This window comes from Calidris pugnax, unplaced genomic scaffold (assembly GCF_001431845.1).
Source record: "Calidris pugnax isolate Ruff unplaced genomic scaffold, ASM143184v1 scaffold51, whole genome shotgun sequence".
Lineage (NCBI taxonomy): Eukaryota > Metazoa > Chordata > Aves > Charadriiformes > Scolopacidae > Calidris > Calidris pugnax.
In genome coordinates this window covers 16,981-36,263 of record NW_015090797.1, presented here as the reverse complement: position 1 = coordinate 36,263, position 19,283 = coordinate 16,981, and the positions used below count along the sequence as shown (strand labels likewise).

Genomic DNA, 19,283 nt, shown 5'->3' with positions numbered 1-19,283 from the left:
AAACTGCAAGTACAACTATTTCATCATGGAACAGACCAATGCAACTGGTTCCACCAGCACTAACTATGATCTGAGAAATTTTAGAGGGAGATGAGGCTCCGTGGTATAACGAGCTGTTTGTCTCTAGCTACTCTTTGCAGCGACATGATGGCTTTGAAATTTTTCATATTTGGGGACACAAAAGTGAGCAGCTGGAGGAATGGCTCCTCAGTACGGAGCTGTGCAGATGAGCTGCATAACTGAAACAGTGAGTCATAGGACACAATATACCTGGGCCTTTTTGAACAAAAGACACTTTAATACAGCACAAGTTATACAGATACAGACAGAGAATGAAGGTCAGTTCCTCTGCATAGGCAAATGGCCTGCAAAGAAATTGCTCTGTGAAAGGTTTAGGTGCCACAAAGGGAAGGCAAATGAGCACAAACTGTCAGTACAATGCTGCAGTAAAAAGGGCAAATGGGATCATGCACCATTTAAGTAGCAGCAAGTAGAAGCAGAAGGGTGGTTTTCATCTCTCCACGCAGCATTGGTTAAGCCAACACTGAAATGTCACATTGTCCCATTTTAAAAAGAACGTGGCAAAACTCAAGAGTTCTCAGAAAATAATTATAAAATGATCAGGTGAGTGGAGCAATAGCCTCACAAGCAGAGACTTCCGTGGAAGTAAAGTCTGCTTAGGTCTTTTAAGAAAAAGTGGTGAGGTCATTTAATTAGGAAGCATAAGCACCTTGGCAAGAGGAAAGATCATGAGTAGTATTCGGGCCTAATCAATAACAGCAACTGGAAGCCAACAAGTTTACATGGTAAATACGTATTCTTAATTGTACACAGTATTAATTAAGAGGGTGGACTATGTGCTGGACCAAGCTATCACAGTAGGGGGGCAATCTCTTCTCTTCCATATCTTCACACCAAGCCCAGGTTCTTTTATTATCATCACACGTTAACCAAATATAACTTTTGACCTAAGCAAAACATAATGGTCCAGGATTTATAGACAAACCAGACTCTGTGAACTCCAGCATAAGTTTTTAAGGAACTTAGTTACCTTCCAGTCCTCTGAACATTTCTTGCTGACGCCAACAGTCTCGTCAAAGGTAACAGATGCTGTGTTAGGGTTTTTCACATTCTTCATACAGCCCCGGAATGGAGGTGTGGATATATTAAAGCTGGTTTCAGGGAGTGGAAGAAAAAAAGAGTTCAGTAGGCTAGTATTTCAAAGCACATACCAATATAGTAGCCTGTAAATGCTGACAAGGTAAGAAACAGAAAAAGAGAACAAGAGCAACCTTTCTTGCACACACATACTTCATGCTGATCAAACCCAATCTTCAGGATACACTCCAACAAAGATCCCACCATTAGACAAAAATCAAATATTACGAACAAGTATTATACACTGGTTATTTTCATATCACATAAGATACCCGATGCAGAGTGTGAAAGAAATTGCCTAAAGGAAGAGTTTAGATGGAGTTTCCTTTCAAAGCCTGGGTATTAAGTCTTTTTAAAGTTACTCACTGTTCCCGTAGAGAAGGTGGAATTCCACCTAGATAGTACTTGGTGAAAGGGAAGACATTTATGTTGGCTTTAATATCAGGACTGACATGAACAGTATTCCTACTTCGGATAATCAGCAAATGAATCTGAAATAAGTCAATAATAAGAATTACTTCACTCAGCAAAACCAGAAGTAATTTAGCAGATTAAAGGTACTTCCACAGAGCAGGACACATGGGTGTTTTTTCTCCCCTCCTCTTGTTTACTAGTGACTTAAAACCAGAATAACTGCAGCAGTTCAACGGTACTTTGCAAAATTTGGGCATTTAGCTAAAGCAAATGCCAAAAAAGCAAAAGCAAAAGCTAAAGAAAAATGCTCTACTCTCCAAATACAAAGTGAGGTTTCGTTTTCCTCAGGAAGATTGCCCTAAAAATACACCTTACCTAAGATTCAGATATTGCTTTCTGTTTGCAGTTGAAGATACAAAGACTGGATCAGTCAGCTGGCTGGAAGGAACTTGACCCAGTATGGCATAAAGATTCCTCCCACCCGGCCCAGCGACCTACACTGTTTAGTTGGAGATGTAGTAAGGGAAAAAGGGAGAAGGAACCAACATGGCAGTCAAAGGTTTTAACAATGACTTCACGATTTCCCTCTGGTAGCACTACAAAATAGGCAGACTGAAGCTAAGTAGACAAGCAACAATAAAAAGACTACAAAAGAGCAGTCTCTCCGAAGATCAGCCTGGTCTGAAGAAATAAACCCTTAGGTGGTAAAAACACTAATCTAAGTATTGAATTGATGTTCATAATTGCAATATACACAGCTTTCTTTAAATAAAGCATTGCTCTGTCAAAGTTTTTTTCCATTGGTGGTTTTTCTGTTAAAACTGAACTTCTCCATATGGACAGGAAAGCACGACACTAGAAAGATCGATTGTCACCTGTCCAAACATCCCCAGCAGCCCCATCTCCTCAACACAAAAGGAAAACTTCACAACTAAGATTTACAACAGGATGTTTAGTTTCAGCTAATGTGTATTTTTACAGATAATGATCACTTGATTGTTTAAAATGACATACTTGTCTATATGTTCCATCGTTTACAGTTGCAGTGGTTTCTATTTCTTTTGGAGGCTCAGAGCCAACTTTGTATCTAAACACGGTATGACCATCTTTAATGAGCACACTGATGAACTGATCCTGCAACTGAAAAAAAAAAACAACAACACAATTGAACTACCAACATTTCATATATATTTCACTAAAGTGAATAATTTTAATGAAACTATCTAGTTGGTTCAATCAAGCTTCTGGAGGAAAAGATAACACAAAGCAGACTAAAGCTTATAATAATCAACCGTAATTACTTTAAACTGTTATAAACAGATCTATGTTCCCCCAGATGTATTCTCCAAATCTCTAGAGAACTTTTTGTCATTTAAAGATGTTTACTGACTTTTTACAGCATTCAGAAATTACCCAGAACATGTCACAGTGATTGTAAATGTGCCTGAAATGTTAGATAAGTAGCATCACTGCTATTTTGAGCATCTTTACAGGGAGAAGTCACCACATCACTTTCTACGTTCTTCCTTACTCTGTTGCCATCCATATCCAGATTTGGAAAGACTGTCTTCCACTTTTGGAGGATCTCAGTATTTCAAAATTGGTTTGATTCAAATTACAGCCTCCCTGCCTGCCTCCAGTTTGGAATTCTCTGCATGGCCTAATGGAGGAGCTATTTGGAATGATTTTTTTCTCAGCTTTGACAAAGGGAATATTTGGCAGCCATTTTGGAATCACAGAATATCTCAAGTTGACCCATAAGGATAATAGTGTCCCACTCCCTGCAGGACTACCTAAAACATTAAACATACAGCAGAATCTACTAATCTGCCACATGGACAAAAAGCGGCTTTTAAGAAATTTCCTTACAGCTATTACTAAATCTAACATGTTCTTGAGTAAGTGAAGCTTTAAACTATGTTCTTGGACCACAAAACAGACAGCAGCATTCCATGAATTACCTCGTCTGCTGCAAAAAACACAATGCCTTCATCTGCAGTAGTCTCAATGGTCTGCTCGTAGCGTACTTGATTGTGGGAAACTGTTTCTTTCAATGTGACAATGGCATAACCAGTGCCTTCAAAATAGCTTTGGTCAGTCTCTTCTTTATACCTGTAATAATTCAGGGTCACAGATGTGAATAAATGAGAGCAAAAACTATTACCACATGGACTTACTGTCATAATTTTGAAAAAACTTAAAGCATTTGGTACAGGGCCACTAATAGGGCTAAATTCTGATCTAGCCCAAGAGAAAACCTTCCACTGGCTTCTACGGGATTTGCATATGGTCTTTAGAGAGGAAATCATTAGTGACGGACTTCTCAGCGCTTAATGTAATATGTACTTATAAAGGACATGAATACATTAGTCCATGAATTGTGTCTGGGTATTCTAACATTTAAATTGTTGGCCAGTGGACTGAGGTTGCCATAGATGTGAATCATGCCAACACTGAGGATTGTCTCTATGAAATGTAGTCATGACCAAGAGTTAGAAATCACCAGTTTAGCCACAGAGGCTGCTCTTCTGGATGTGAAAAGACAAGGATTCAAAATGATAAAATCACAGAACTATGAAACGCTTCTGTGTTTATATCATACCTTCTGCAGGGTTGCACTTCGGTGGTATTGAGATTAAATGTCCTCTTGAAGTTGTAAAGGCTGATAATATGCTCATTTAGATTGTCTAATTCAATGCAGCCTTCATAACGAGGATGGTCTAGCAGACGTGGAGGCTGCAAAATAGTGTCATCAGAAACATTCCATCAATATCAGCTGATGAAATTTTACATTGACGTGTAGCTGCTGAGACTTACTGCAAATGTTAGTATGACACAGAATATGACATTCTAAATATCATAAAATTAATATATCTTTGTATATAATATCCAAACTGTCTGATACCACCCCAGAAGCACTGCAACACAATTTAAAGCAGAGTCATCTGGGTGAATTGGGAATAGTACTTAGCAGGACTGGCCAGGTTTTCTGCTGTCCTCAGCAGATGAAATTCCACCATGCTCCCTTCTTTGAGTTCTAGCATACTAAAAGCCAGGCAGCTTCTGTAGGTAGTAACTTCTCCTTGTATCCCATCTATTCCTACTGACATGGAGAAACTTTTACACAGCCTTTGAAAGACTGCTAGTTCCAATCTTTACTTGTAAGAAGAACAGAATAATGAAAATGGAAATCTTTTTAAAAGACTAAGCAACTCTTTGTACCCTAAAATCTGGTGGGTATCCTCCAACATAAAAGACAACAGTGCTGGGATCGAGATTTAGGAGAGTGTCATTGCCTTCACTGCTTGGAGACAAAGGGCTTCCATAGTCTGGAGAAGTTGATGTTGCTGCTCTGATGTAATTCAGCTTTGCATACTGGTAAATCCTAAAACCAAAAGAGACGGGCAAAATATCACATCACACTAAGATGTTCTTAACAGGTTTTGGAAAAGACTATTGCACACTGTGGATCTTATACCTTTCAAACTTAACTTGATCCATAACAGCTTCTTCAGTTTCGCTTTGAGTCACAAGTGGCTGCACATTTATTTCCACATCGCGGTCTCCCAGGTTATAGACACAAGTGAGCCTACCATTTCTCACAGCCATACCAATATAGTCCTTGGAAGACTAAGAATAGCAAAGCAAATAATCATTAATAAATGATTAATGTTGATGAAGGTAAAATACAGCAGCACTTCCTCAGAGACATCATCACGCTGTGCATGAGTCATAAGAAATATACCTAATTGTGAGAATGGTTAAGTTTGTCAGTTTTGGGAAGAAAAAATGGTAATCATATATGCTGCACATATTATTCATTGCACGGATTCAACAAATTATGTGTTGCACTTGTAACATCTCTCAGCTAAAGACATAAAACCATGACACCTTTACTAAAAATTAGAGTCAATGTTTATGAAATAAAAAAGATGTTTGGAATAACACTCAGTAAAGGACAACGGTTCCTACTGAGGTGACTGGAAGCAGTTATTGTCCCAGACAATTCACATTGTGTTTCTCCAACATACTATACTTCACAAGTAACAATTAAAATGCTGTCAACAGATATTCTGGCCAGATATTCAGGGGATTAAAAGGTGAAATCCAGTGTAGAACAACTACCTTTAAACAGCTTTCTGTGTATGTAAAAGACTGACTACAGATACCGCTGCTGTCAGATAACAAGACTTAAAAATATATAATTAGGAACTGCATGCAGGAAATTTTAAAAATGTTTGATGGTGCTTGAGGAAGCCTGAATGCACAGGAAAGTCAGTGCTATTCTACATATTCAGAAGATAAAAAATTAAGAGCTGAGGGACTGAATTTTAAAACTGAAATGATCGCTTTTTTTTAACCAACAGGGAAACTCACAGTGACTTGTATTGTGAAAAGAGTTAAAGCTCTGAGGCAGCAGTTGGGCAGAGTTTGTGCTGACTGCTGCAGAACCTGACACTTCTGACAAACTCTGTGATGGTATCCATGACTGGGAAGTAACTTCCAAAGGAGCAAAACAGCAAAGCATCAAAGGGCAAAGCAGTCACTCACCCAACAAGTCACCTTTGCCAGGGGAGGAACGAACTAGTCTTCACAGAACACTTCTGCCACCAAATAATGGCAATTACAAAGACATTGACTTCAGTCAAAATAAATCATCTCCCATCTGTTTCTCAAAGTGTGTTCTAAAAATCACATTAAATCTCAAAATATACCTACATTTTTATTACCCAGGTACAGAACAAACATATCTGATTGTCTCTGGAGGTCTGATCTTGTCTTAGGTCTTTGGAGAAAGAGAGAAAGCGAAGTATAGCCTTTCAGATCTTCAAGGTTGCTTGGAGGTCGAACCTCTACACCAGAGCTGCCATTGAACCTCATAGGAATAGCAACCTGTTAAGACAAAAAAAAATCAGTACGTTATAATTATCTATTGCTGCTACTCCAACTTATTTCACTGCTGTGTTTAATTGGAAAGTAACCTATTACATATCCTAGTCATGTTACAGCCATCAATTACTACAGATTTGGACTCCGATCCTACCAAACAATGTAATTAGGAAAGCGACTGGATAATACAGAATACTGTATTATCAATACTTATCACTTAACACAGCACATTTTACTCCAGACATCAATTAATCAATCCTTACCGTGCCTCTGACAAGTAACCGTTACCTTCAATACACGGAGAGGGGCAGATGTGCCCTGCAGCTCTAAAGAGCAAGCCTGTGAATTATTTAGATGACTACATACCTACCCTGATGCTTCACTGAGCTGGACTTGACTGTCTGTTGGAAATTATAACACACTTCTGATGTTAATAAAGACATGTCCTATTACAGCTGTTTATACCACGGTCACAGATTCCTCTTATTCATCGGAACTGTAGGTTATTTGTGATGACCTCAGGGCTGCTTCTCTGGGACATGATTTGGAAGTGCCAGTGTTCCACTGGCCATGTGTGGGTGGAGAGCCCTGCCTCTGAGCTGCAGAACTGACTCTACTCCTGCTGCCAAAGCCAACACAACGCACCTTGGAAGGAAAGAGGCTATTGTACAAATAAGTATTACAGAGATGACCTGGGAAAAAAACCCTTGGGAGGAGGATGAAGCAGGATGCTACTCCACCCACTCATTTTTATGTACAAATTATTATGTTTCCCACCATCACAGTTACTTTAAGTGCTGGGTGGTACTGTTCAATTAAATTTATGTCTGGTCCTTCAAACACATTTTGACAAACAGGAACAAAAAGTACCACTGTGTCCAAACCACTGAGGTTAAGCATGATTGCAATGTTCAGGACAGACCTTATTTGCAGCATCCCTTGCCTGCTGAATCAGCTCTCTTATGCGATTTACGTTCTCAGAGATGTTGCTTAGTGGCATCAGCTGTTGGTTGATACTCTCAATCTTGCTGAACAGATCTGGAAGTTTGTTTGTCAATTTTTCCACTGCAATGAAAGAAAAAAAAATCATGGATGACAGAAAGGAGAAGGAGAGCAGCTGCAAAGATATGACAACACGATTATCAGAAAAGCAGTCAGTAGGGTCATGACAGAACTGTTTTCATTAGTCCTGCAATATCAGGAAGATCTCAGTTTAGACAGAAGATATATACTGGAAGATACCAGTTTATGCAGAGGTTATTGTACTCCTGAAATTCGTGGCCAAAGGTATTTGTGGGAGCAAATAGAATCAGTGCTTCCAAAACCATATTAGATAAATTCAGGCCCAAAAAAAAAAATATTAAATAGAATAGACAGGGATGTGCTCTCTAACATTATTATCCAGTGAGTGTGGATGCTAGGGGAGGATGAAGATAATGGACAGCAGACAGGGCTTATGTTCATTCCTGGAGTAGCATCTCCTGCTGCTGCTGTTGGAGAGTGAATACTGGGGTAGGCAGGCTGCTGGCCTGAGCGAGTAGGGCATGGCTTGTGTCAGGGTTGCTGGTCGTCACAATTCAGTAGTGAGCCTTACAGTGTCTGGGCAGGTTTATTCAGGAGAAAATGAGATACTATGAAAATTTCAGCTTTGATTAAAACAAGAAATAATTTCATCTCCTGTGATTGCAAAAAAAAAAAAAAAGCTTGAAAGTATTAACAGACTGCAACCCTATGGTGCAGAAGGCAAATTAAAAGAAATCCACAACTGTTAGAACTATTATTTTTCTAAATATGACTTCTAAGCCAGTCTTGTAGCTGCAAAGATGACATGACTCTGCAATAATATGCAGGGCTTGCTCTTGTATTCATCTTATTTAAAATGTTTTCTCTCACTTGACTTTATCTGAAAAAGTTCCTGGAAAGGTAAAAAAAGATGCTGCTTGGGATTGTGATTGCCCCTTATTTTGTATTCCACACAGGCTCTAATCAATCCATTTCATTTAATTTCAGCTAACAGACATCTATCCTAAGCTAATTGTCGAGGTCCCTTCTCTAGTCAGTGCAGTAGAAAATCACACAGTCACAGTGTGGCTGAGGTTGGAAGGGACCTCTGGAGGTCCAACCCCTGTGCACAAGCATGGCTACCTAGAGCCAGCTGCCCAGAATTGTGTCTAGACAGCTTCCAAGGATGGAGACTCCACAACCTCTCCAGGCAACCTGTGCCAGTGCTTGGTCGCTCTCGTAGTAAAAGTGCTTCCTGAAGTTCAGAGGGAACTTCCTGTGTTTCAGCCTTTGCCACAAGGGCACACTGCTGGGTCATGTTCAACTTGGTGCCCACCAGGACCCCCAGGTCCTTTTGTGCAAAGCTGCTTTCCAGCTTGGCCACCTCCTAGCACATACTGGTGCATGGGGTTGTTTTTCCCCAGGTGCGGGACTTCTCCTTGTTGAACTTCATGAGGTTCCTGTCAGCCCATTTCTGCAGCCTGTTGAGGTCAATCTGGATGGCAGTATGACCTTCTGGTGTATCAGCCACTCCTCCCAGTTTTGTGTCATCAGCAGACTTGCGGAGGATACACTCTTCTCATCATCCAGATCATTAATGAAGATGTTAAAGAGGATCAGACCCAGTCCTAAACCCTGAGGCACCCTGCTAGTCACTGGCCTGCAACTCTTCAGAGACCAGTCATGGTATCGGCTTTTAACACGTACCACAGGATGGCCTGAATCACCATCTGCAGTACCTGTCCCTTTCCACTGGCAATAAAGGAAGTTCAGAACACTAGCTTAGGCTGGGTGCCTAACTTCTGGATGACTAAAGTTTCTGCTGCAAAACTGACCATGCTCACCCAACAGCGACTTGGCAGGTCTCAGATAGAACCAGCAATACCTGAACTGTTTGCCTCCATCAAGGCTTTATTGAAGCCAGCGCTCTGTGCGCTTCCATAGGTGCTCTTCATTTTATCCACGTCTACTTGAATTGGGGACAGTTCATTCAATACATTAGTTGTGACATCCTCGGCACTTTTTACCATGTTCTGCGCGTCGGTGATGATGCTTTTGGTGTCATCTGAAACACACACAAATGCATGTGCAGATTCTTACAGTAATATATGGAAGAGGCGAGGCAGAAGTGATCAGTAACAAACCTCTGTTTATCCCATTGAGATTATTTTGAAAAGTGACAAGATCAATCTGCAACGTATTCTTCTTCCCATCAGTGACATCCAGTCTTTGCTTTATGTCTTCAAGGGTTGGACCAAGACCTGTAAAACAACAAATGCCCTGTATGAATTTTAAACAGAAATACCACCTCTGTGTTGGACGGGGCACCGGTCCGCACTCTCACACAGCTCCTGTTGCCAGTGAGCAACAAGCATTTGCAATGCAAAACAAGTACAAGGATTTGCTGGACAGGAGCACAGCAAAGGTGTATAGCATAGCAGAGGTAGGAAATCCACTTTCTCACATTTTTTGCCATTGGAAATAACGATCACCAGGTATCCCATTGCAATAGAACTAGCCTCTTCTGGTTAAGTATGTGCTGCAGACCTTTGCTGAACTGTGAAAATTCATGGTTCAATGAAAGTTTGTTGTGCTGTGCCAACATTTATACTATCATTTTCTTTCTCGGTACCTTGCAATGTCCTTTCAGTCTCCTGTGCTTGATTCAAGAGTGCAGTGCTCTCAGTTTTTAACTTTGTAGCTTTTCCTGATAAGTCTTCTCTCTTCACAGTCTGGTAACAGAAGCACAGTACAGTAAGACTGCTTTAATAATTATACTAAAATTTAAAGAGTAAGGAGATAGCCCAATCCAGTAAAAAAACCCCACAGTTATACAAGGGCAGAGATTTCATGTGAAGAACACTACCTTAAAAAAAATTATCAAGACTAATTTAAGCATAATACAACCTTGGTCTTCAGCAAACTCTGATTGATGTATTTTGGGGCATTTGGAATAAATTACTAGCCCATAGCTGTGAGATACTACTCTTCTGCTGAAGAGCTTGTGGGTATTACTAGTGCAAGTTACAAGGGCAGAGATTTCATGTGAAGAACACCACCTTAAATAACAATTACCAAGACTAATTTAAGCATAATACAATCTTGGTCTTCAGCAAACTTCTGATTGATAGATTTTGGGGCATTCAGAATAAATAACTAGCCCACAGCTGTTAGATACTACTCTTCTGCCGAAGAAGTGGGTATTCCTAGTGCAAGGTAAAAGAGAATACCTGAAATCACCTTCAGTGATTACCAGGCTTGCCTTATGTAGATCTCTTTATTTTGCACTGAAAAGAACAGTTAGCATTCACAGGGACAGCCTCATCAGAAAGGCAGTAACGAGCCTCTTGGTGCCAAACCAAGACTAATTCATGCGTGTGCAGAATAGCAGCTCATACAATAACCACAGACAAATTAGGCATGTCAAGACACATGGGTCTTTTTTCAGTACCATTCTGATAGTTAAAAAAAAGCATCTAGTTGTACAAGTTCACCATCGTTTGGCCACTTACAGGTACTTACAGATAAAGCTGAGTCAGCCGCATTCCCAGCTTTGTTGGCTGCTTCCTCTGCTGCTTTGATGGCATTAATAATATTGTCATAGGCAGTTGAAGCTTCCACAGCACAGCCTACCAACTCATCCTTCCTGGCACTGTTCTTTATTCTGCAGGGAAAGGGTGAGATATGCAGCCTTCTGCAAAGACTACAGACTTTGAGAAGTATTCTGAATCCACCTGAACTCAGTATTTTCCAATTAATGCCAATACAGAAAAGGTTTTTTGGTTAGATCCATAATTTCATTCTGCAAAAAATATCAAACTTCGAGGCAGACCAATATGAAAAGATTCTTCAGAAGATGGGATGAGTTCAGGTGCTTGGACAAGCACAACTGTGGGCCTCCAAAGCAGTCATTAAATGATTAAGATTGTGAGAACTCACTAAGGTCTATAAGCCACCTCTATCAAAGCCCCTCGACAAGATTTCAGTTCAGAGGACTGCAGCTTCTAGATGATTTCTAGCTGGCCCAGCATCCTACAGGAGCAGAAGATGGAGCACAAGATGGAGGAACTACACGACCTTTGAGCTTTTCCCCAAGAACCAGCGCAGCAGCTCTGGCATCAGAAACATCAGACAAAATCTATTCTACCCACCTCTCATGAACTACACAACTGCCCAATATTAGGTGCCTCGTACTTGTGAGAACACTGCCATCTTAGTTGAAAAAAATCATACAGAAAACTAACAAAAAGTTTTGTTTTTTTTTAAACCAAGCATTTTCCAGTTGAATTAGGTATTTTAGAATTAAACTTTTTGAAAGTTTGTAGTTGGCGTAATGACAAAATGCAATCAGTTTGCACAGTAAAATAAAATAACCAGGGTTTCACTTTTTTTCCATTTTGTTCTAATGTACCATAGGAGGCCTCCAAAACCTCACTCATCATTCCAAGTTAAAGTACAAGTAATGGAGAGAGAAACAGTTGATTCATATCAAGTTTCTCATAGTTCTGCCTGCCTAGAAGATTCCTCAAAAAACAAGAAAACTATAGGAATTCTTTTCCTCACTGATGCTAAACAGGTATGTCTGAAGACTCTGCCAAGACATTTCTTCCAATTACTTGCCCCAATTCATTCACATCATAAAGGTATTCCTGAGTATGAGTATACAGAAAATAACGATACAAAAAAGATATTCTAAATATCTTCCCACTCTGTACATGAGGATTTTCTCCCATTAGTAAGAAGTTAATGAAGTGTTAATGCACTAATATAAAGCCATATTATGGGAGTCCCCACTTCTGGGGGAAAAAAAAAAAAAAGATCAGGAAAAATAAAAGATCACCTGATTTAGGGGAAAAAAAGAGAAGAAAACATCTGTACATCATGAAGAAGCAGAAGACTGACTTTCTAATTTTGCAAACGGTCATTAAAGCAAGTGAAGTTATAGACAGAGCACTGCAACCATGGATGTTATATATGAAAATTGCTCATTTACAGGAATAGCAACGTACTCTTCCAGTTGTTTTGCCAAGTCTTGCAAAGACTTGGCATGTTCCTCAGCCCTCACCACCAACGGTTCTTTGCTTGCTGATAAGGAGCTATTTGTCAGCTTTTCATTCATATCCTTCCTTGCTCCATCCAGCTGAGCAGCCAGGCTTTCATATTCCTAGGGGTTTATAAAGGTAAAATTTTATTTGTATTCATACATGTATGATATTGTCCTCATCTCCTTCAGTGATAGCTACACCTTGCACTTGAGGAGACCATAGGGAAAAACATTTCCTTCCAACTTACTCTACAAGTTACTGCATACAACCACTAGTCATTACGGTATGCTTCTAGACCCATTATGTAAAAACAAACCCTCCTGCATTGAGTCAAAGGCCCTTCTAGCCCAGTATCCTGTGTCTGACAGTGGTTAAAAGCAATTGCCTAGAAAGAAATACAAGAATATACAATCATTTACAATATTTTTCACAGATATTCTCCCAAACTCAGATATCTGCAGTTCAGAGTCTTCCTCAGACACATCACAATCTTCAACAAGCTTCTGTTACAGAAACCTGTGCAAGCTGGCTCCTCCTGCACCCGGGATGGGCTGTGAGATCCTTCCCTGTTTGGGAGGCTCAGGTGAGCCGTGTGTCCTAGCCACTGAGCTACGCTACCCATTACAGTGACAGCAAGATAATGGTTTTTTTTAACCTTAAGAAGACTAACTATACGGTTAACTATACCTCTTTGCTCTTCTGCAGTAATCCAAGTGCACTGTTAGCTTGTGTCAGGGAAGATCGGGCAGAGCTCAGAATATCCAAGATACTGTTCTGTTGTACATTTGTCTCCTCAATCCGTTTCTATGGAAAAAGGTTAAAAAACATGTGATTGGGTTAAAAATGAGAGGCAGGGAAAACCATAGCTTGCAGTACGATTTACCAAAGGTACTATTGCTGTGTTAATCAGATGCCTATAGTGTTTAGGGACTAATGCTATCCTACTGATTTGAAGAGTGAGAAAACTCAGGAGTCTGCAGTAGTAGAGTACACAGCTGGGAAGCAGGCCACAGCAGTTCAGTTATTAGAATTCAGACAAAGTAAAAGTAGTACAGGTCAGCTGAGATGAACTGTCAGGACAGACCATCTAAGTGTCTGATCTCTCAAACCTGGAAACTTTAAAAACAGCTTCCTGCTGAGTACCCTGATCTTTTCTGTTCTCTCAAAGGCAGAAATAAAATTATTACGCACCAAAAAGGGGGTGTGAAGTCTACCCACCTTATCCTCTTGAAAGCTCTGAGGGTAAAACAAATGAAGCACCTTGGTCTAGAGCAGCCCTGTGACAATCCACAGCATAGCTCTAGAATAATGGCACAGCAGCTGTCTTCAGTTGGTTTCTGTCATTGTAACATGTCAAATCTCTCTCCTTCCAGATATGTGTATCAGGAGATTTATGACTGGTACAGATGCATCCATCTTTTAACACAACTGTACATACTTATGTACTATACTTATGTACTATACAGTCCATGCACATAAAGGTACAATTAAATATTGAAAGGGACAGTTGAATGTAGAAATTCTTTTGTTCCAGCAGTGTTAGCAAACAGGATGGACATCAGTGTACTAAAACAGTGATATATTTCTGAAAAACCACAATTAATTTAAAAGAATGGGTCCTGCAGCACACCCTTATTCCTGGTACTATTTCACCACCTCCAAAAATCAAGCACTGCAAAGGAATGACAGATGTTTCTTGTCACCTTTCTGATGACAACTCTGAAGCAGTTCTGTAGAATAATGTTCCCAAAGAATTTAACAGTATTGCACACATTATTGCTCCCATCTTTCATGGCTGTTAAAGCCAAATACCTGAAGGAACTTAGGAGGAAAAGTACATCCGCATCAGGAATTTGATCTTGAACAGGAAAGAAAAAGGCCAGTGGCAGCTGAAAAGAAGGGTTAGGTGGAGACTCTCCCTCCCCGCGCTCATCAGAGCTATGTCTTGGTCACGATGTCCTGATCACATAAAGAGGCCACAAGCGGGAGCAGACTACATTTATACCTATCCATACATACATCAGAAGATGGAAAGAGGCCTCAGAGAAAGTCTACAGAATTAGTGCTATTTCGCTTTGCGAGGTCAAAAACAGTAATCAAAAGCACTTCTTGTCTTCTGAGGTTTAACTTTCTTCACCCAAATCCCCACATTACCTTTATGTCTTCCAACAGAACTCCATTATCTCTGTTTAAGTTCTCAGCCTGCTTGATTTGTCCTGTTGCTTCATTCAGAGCTTCACGAAGGTCAGTGATTTTTGATTCATAGTCATTCAATGAATCTCTCACAATTTTAATAAGCCCGTGATTTTCTTGGTGGTACTTTTGTAGTTCGTTCTTAATACGTGCCAGTACTGCAGGATCAAGACCAGAAAGAAAAGTTTTGTTCAGAAAAGAAGGGAACCAGGACAAACTTCCTTCAAAAGGACTTGACATTTAGGACTAGAAACCTGTGGTTGTGTGAAATACTGAGCATCCTTTGCAGCACTAATTTTAGTGTTACTATAGCAGAGATGCTATTCAGCATGTCACCGGATCAAATGCGCTCACAAGTTTGCTGCTGCAGACACAGCACAGATAAACGTTTATTTGGGTATTTCTAAATTAAGTAAGGATGAAGATAATCTGCAAATACTGAATAATTTTCATTTTTTTATATGGAACTAACACAATTTCATCAACGATTTCACCTGCAGTGTAGACATCTATGTCTGTGCTAGTCATTACAGTCTCCTCTGTAATTACTGGAGAGACACGGGCACATTTCATTTCAAAGAAAGTAGAAACATCAAAGAGGTCAAATGAATCTACTCTTAAGAATGCCCATTTCACTGTCTAGAAGATAGGATATGGAAGAGTTACTCAGAGGTAGGTATCAAAGTCCAAAGTTAGGGGAAATTACTATCACTCATAAGGTCTTTCACATTTCTCAACTATGCCCCTGGTTAGGAGATAAGGCTGTGACTTTGCTGTTCTTGCTATCTCTAATGTTCAGAATCAGGTTTCTGAATATCCCAGCCAAACACATGCAGAGAATACACAAGGGAGTACAGCTAGAACTCCTGAACTTCTTTATCCTTGTATGATCTGGCCCCGGGGCTACTCTAGAACTACCACTTTCCTGTTGATTAATGTCCACTACAGATCCCAGGGATACATTGCAAAATGTCCCTCCCTGCACTCCATCCCAAACAACCAATAATGCTCTAGATTTAAGATTGATCTTTCTGGAGAGTAAGAAGCCAAGAGAACAAGTCCTTACGCAGCTGAGCTTCTTTTCGCTCCTTCTCTGCCTCTGCTTGAAGTTGGCCAAAGTTGCGGTTTCGCATCTCCGTCATCATGCGTTGAGCTTCAGCCAGTTCTTTGGCAGCATCTCCCAAGGGCAAGTTGTTACCTTCTGCATCTGTACCAGCTATTTGTTCCAAGAGAACTGGGAAAAAAAAAAAAGTATTGTCAAAGTGAGGATGTGCTTAAGCCTAAGCAAAAGACACAAATGAGAGGAACGGTCTCTTTTCTGAAAAGGCATGCCTATTCCTGGATTCCTTAACGGCACAGATCCATTTTGCATTAATTGCCTTAAGTTGAAAAGTATCCCATGTCACACAGAGTTAGTAAGATGGCACCGAGCTTGAAATTTGTCCCAAATGACCAAGTCCACAGCAATAATTTTCAGCTTCTGACTAAAAAGAGCGTATGATAGTAACCCAGACTAAAGTCAGGATAGTCAATTTGTTGCTCTAAATGTCCCCACAGAAAAGCTTCCCAGTCTCTATTCACTACATAGGGAAGGCAGGCTCCTAAATTAACATTACATATTAGATTTCTAGTAGGAAGAGTAAGTTCCACATCTATGTCTAAATTCTGACTTATGAAGTAATTTTCTAGGAAAACCTCTCATGCTTAATTAAGAATATTGCAAATAAACTGAAGATTCCATAAAACAGAACATTATGGTCTTAGAAACTGTCTTTACCTTGTATATTGTTGACAACTATTTGTATTCGTGAAACCAAGTCCTTTCCTTTCTGATGAGTTTGGCCAAAACTATTAATTAATATCTCAGCTGCTTTGTAGTTCATTTCAGCCTAGCAAGGGAAAAAAACTGATCAGATTAAAAGTATCTGGATACAGTATGCTAGCATGTAGTCAAGAGATGTGTATTTCGAAATTGATTTGATAAGTCACCTTTTCCTGGAGAGCATTTACATCGTGATTTAGGTTAATTAATTCTGTCTCCAACTCATCTACCTTTGAATCCTGATTACGGACAACGGAGCGGTAATTGTTCAATAAGACCTGAAAAGAAAGAAGAAAAAAAATTCAAATAAACTACCCATACACAGGAGACAAAAAGCAAAAATTCAGTGGGTTAGGTCTTTACTCAAGGTAAAGAAAAGCAGCATTACTGACATGAAGGCTGACCCGTTGCTGCTCAAAACCTGTGCTTTTTTTATCTGCGAGTATAGAAATTTCTATTCCAATGAAAAAAATTTTGGATGCATTTTGGTATTGGCAATTGGAATGTTGGGGTTTTTCAGTAATGCAGAGACATGAATTGCTGGAAGAAGACAGAGCTATAGGGAAACCTCAGAGATATAGCTTTCAAGGTGAGCAGGCCTCAGAAAAAAGCAGAGATACTGATTCTCTTTCAGAGCATGACATGGAAACAATAGCTGTCTTCTAGCAGGTGAAGCCTAGTGCTGTCAGCATCTGGTATTTGAAATCAAAAGTTGATGTATGTTTCCTTGCAAGCTGAGAAAAAGATGGCATAAATTCCTCAGTTTGGCTCTTAATCGCTTAATCCAAAAATCCACTTTTCTGTTTATGTGTGCCTACCTTTAAGTCCTTGATTCGTGTTTCCAAACGTCTCATCTGCTCCAGTGTGTGGGTACTCGCATGGACGTTTTGCAGCTGAGACTTAATTAGCTGAAGCTCATCACCTATTGTGCTCAAATCCTTCAGCAGTGTCATTACACAGCTATCACAAGCTGGAGGGAGCGTGCGCAAAGGAAAACAATACAGATTATTGATGTTTGGTGCAGAGAACACTTCACTGAGCACATTCACAAATGAGATGCAATGGAAACACTTTGGCACTTGTCACCTGGTGCTGCCTGAAGAACAAAGGCTACAACAAAGCCCACAGTATTAACAAGAGTGACCAAAGCCAGAAAAAAAGGAGGAAGCCCCATTTACAGCTGGCTAGCTGATCACCTCTTTTATCATCTTTTCAAGTGTTTGGCTGAACGTTTGCTTTTTAAAGATTCATTTCAGGATACCCCCACTCCTTTTTAGACTCTACCACCCGTAAAAGAGTTATCAGTACGTATCTGAAGCCAGCAGAAGGCAATTTAAGGGCAGTTCTATTTTATTACTTACGGTCACAATCATCGTTGGGATCCACATCTTTTGGTTCGTTATTGAAACATTCTGAAACCACAAGAATGCCATTAGTAACCAAAGTCTTCTTATGGAAATACTACTATCCCATTTTTGCCCTCACTTTTCATGGCGGGCAGCCATTAAACATGGTGCTGCCCTTTAATAAATCCATACTCACTGTGTATGACCTGAAATGCCCAGAAGGCTTGAGCCCACCCAAACATTCTCCAAAAGCTCCCACTTATGCCTTGCTGAGATCAGCACCTGATTTATCCCTCAAACCAAACTGAGTGTTACCCATCACAAATATACACTACTTGGGGAGCAGCAGGAGGCTCTCTCACACCAAGGGTATTGAGTGTATCGATAGAATTCGCCTAAAATAACACCAGGGCTACTGGAGCCAAGTCTAAATTGTTAAAGCATTTTACCCAGGACATGGGTTCAAACCCCTTCTTCTGCTTTAGCATTCACCTTCAAACCACATATTCTGATTCCCCAAAGGATGCCTTACTCACAAGGAACTGAGAAATGCTTATGGCCTTCCTTTATACCTGTCACAGCTTGCAAGATTAAGGGATTAATCAAGCTTGAGAGAAATCCACGGTGTACGCATGGAAGGAGGCACTGCGTGTAACCCAAGGCACGGAGGGTGGGCCACAGGTGGTACACAACAAACATTGCCCTCAGACTTCCTAACAAGCCAGCACAAGTGACTGCCTGTTCAGTGTACTGTTCTATTTGTTCATTTTACAAACCCCATTATAAGAAGCTTAATACTCTCCAGGTGCACGTGGGACTGTAGCATCCTGGGATCTTAACTTCTAGGGGGCAGGAGAGCAACTTGCTCCTAAAAATGCCATCATATAGGACAGGAATTTACCCATCTTGATGCCCACATCCCTTTTACAGGCTTGGTCCTACTGCCAAATTCTCATCTCCTCCTGAAAATGAAAAGGGCTGTGCGTGTCTTTGAAGGAAAAGGAAGCACTGGGGGTATAGGCTGCTGCTCTCAAGAGTCAACAACAGCTTGCAACTGTGAGAGGTTACAGTGATAAAATTGGACCTGAACTTTAACAGCAGCATGAAACAGCCTGGAACAAACTGCCTCGCTGTGCCATTTCCTTTGGCACTTGCACATTAAGTCATCAGGAAGTTAAATGGGATTGGTAGTGAGGGCCGCTGCCAAAAGGAGCCAAGTCACAAAGAATATATTTGTAAGAAAACGAGGGAACTTATTCCGAAATTCAAATACCCATGCTGTTCTGCAGTTGTGTAACTCAGCTACCACCAGACACATTTCAGCTGTCGCTGTGAAGTACCAATTAAATAAAACTATTATTACAGCTTATGCACAAGCAACATCAGCCAAGAAATGGTGAAATGAAAAAGTCT

General features: G+C 40.3%; 1 protein-coding gene across 1 annotated transcript in view; it reads right to left on the bottom strand.

The window, feature by feature from the left end:
- LOC106885055 (laminin subunit alpha-3-like) overlaps nt 1–19,283 on the bottom strand; it is a 40,186-nt gene that overhangs the window by 9,503 nt on the left and 11,400 nt on the right. Inside the window, exons 6-26 of the mRNA XM_014936882.1 lie at nt 17,886–17,936; nt 17,343–17,494; nt 16,692–16,802; nt 16,480–16,591; nt 15,769–15,936; nt 14,664–14,860; nt 13,197–13,313; nt 12,474–12,628; nt 10,987–11,128; nt 10,097–10,196; nt 9,609–9,725; nt 9,350–9,529; nt 7,385–7,527; nt 6,292–6,465; nt 5,051–5,202; nt 4,795–4,957; nt 4,175–4,308; nt 3,534–3,684; nt 2,587–2,712; nt 1,525–1,649; nt 1,052–1,172 (exon numbers count right to left, since the gene is read on the bottom strand). Coding sequence (XP_014792368.1) covers nt 1,052–1,172; nt 1,525–1,649; nt 2,587–2,712; nt 3,534–3,684; nt 4,175–4,308; nt 4,795–4,957; nt 5,051–5,202; nt 6,292–6,465; nt 7,385–7,527; nt 9,350–9,529; nt 9,609–9,725; nt 10,097–10,196; nt 10,987–11,128; nt 12,474–12,628; nt 13,197–13,313; nt 14,664–14,860; nt 15,769–15,936; nt 16,480–16,591; nt 16,692–16,802; nt 17,343–17,494; nt 17,886–17,936 — 2,891 coding nt within the window. The remainder of the gene's footprint in view (nt 1–1,051; nt 1,173–1,524; nt 1,650–2,586; nt 2,713–3,533; nt 3,685–4,174; nt 4,309–4,794; nt 4,958–5,050; nt 5,203–6,291; nt 6,466–7,384; nt 7,528–9,349; nt 9,530–9,608; nt 9,726–10,096; nt 10,197–10,986; nt 11,129–12,473; nt 12,629–13,196; nt 13,314–14,663; nt 14,861–15,768; nt 15,937–16,479; nt 16,592–16,691; nt 16,803–17,342; nt 17,495–17,885; nt 17,937–19,283) is intronic.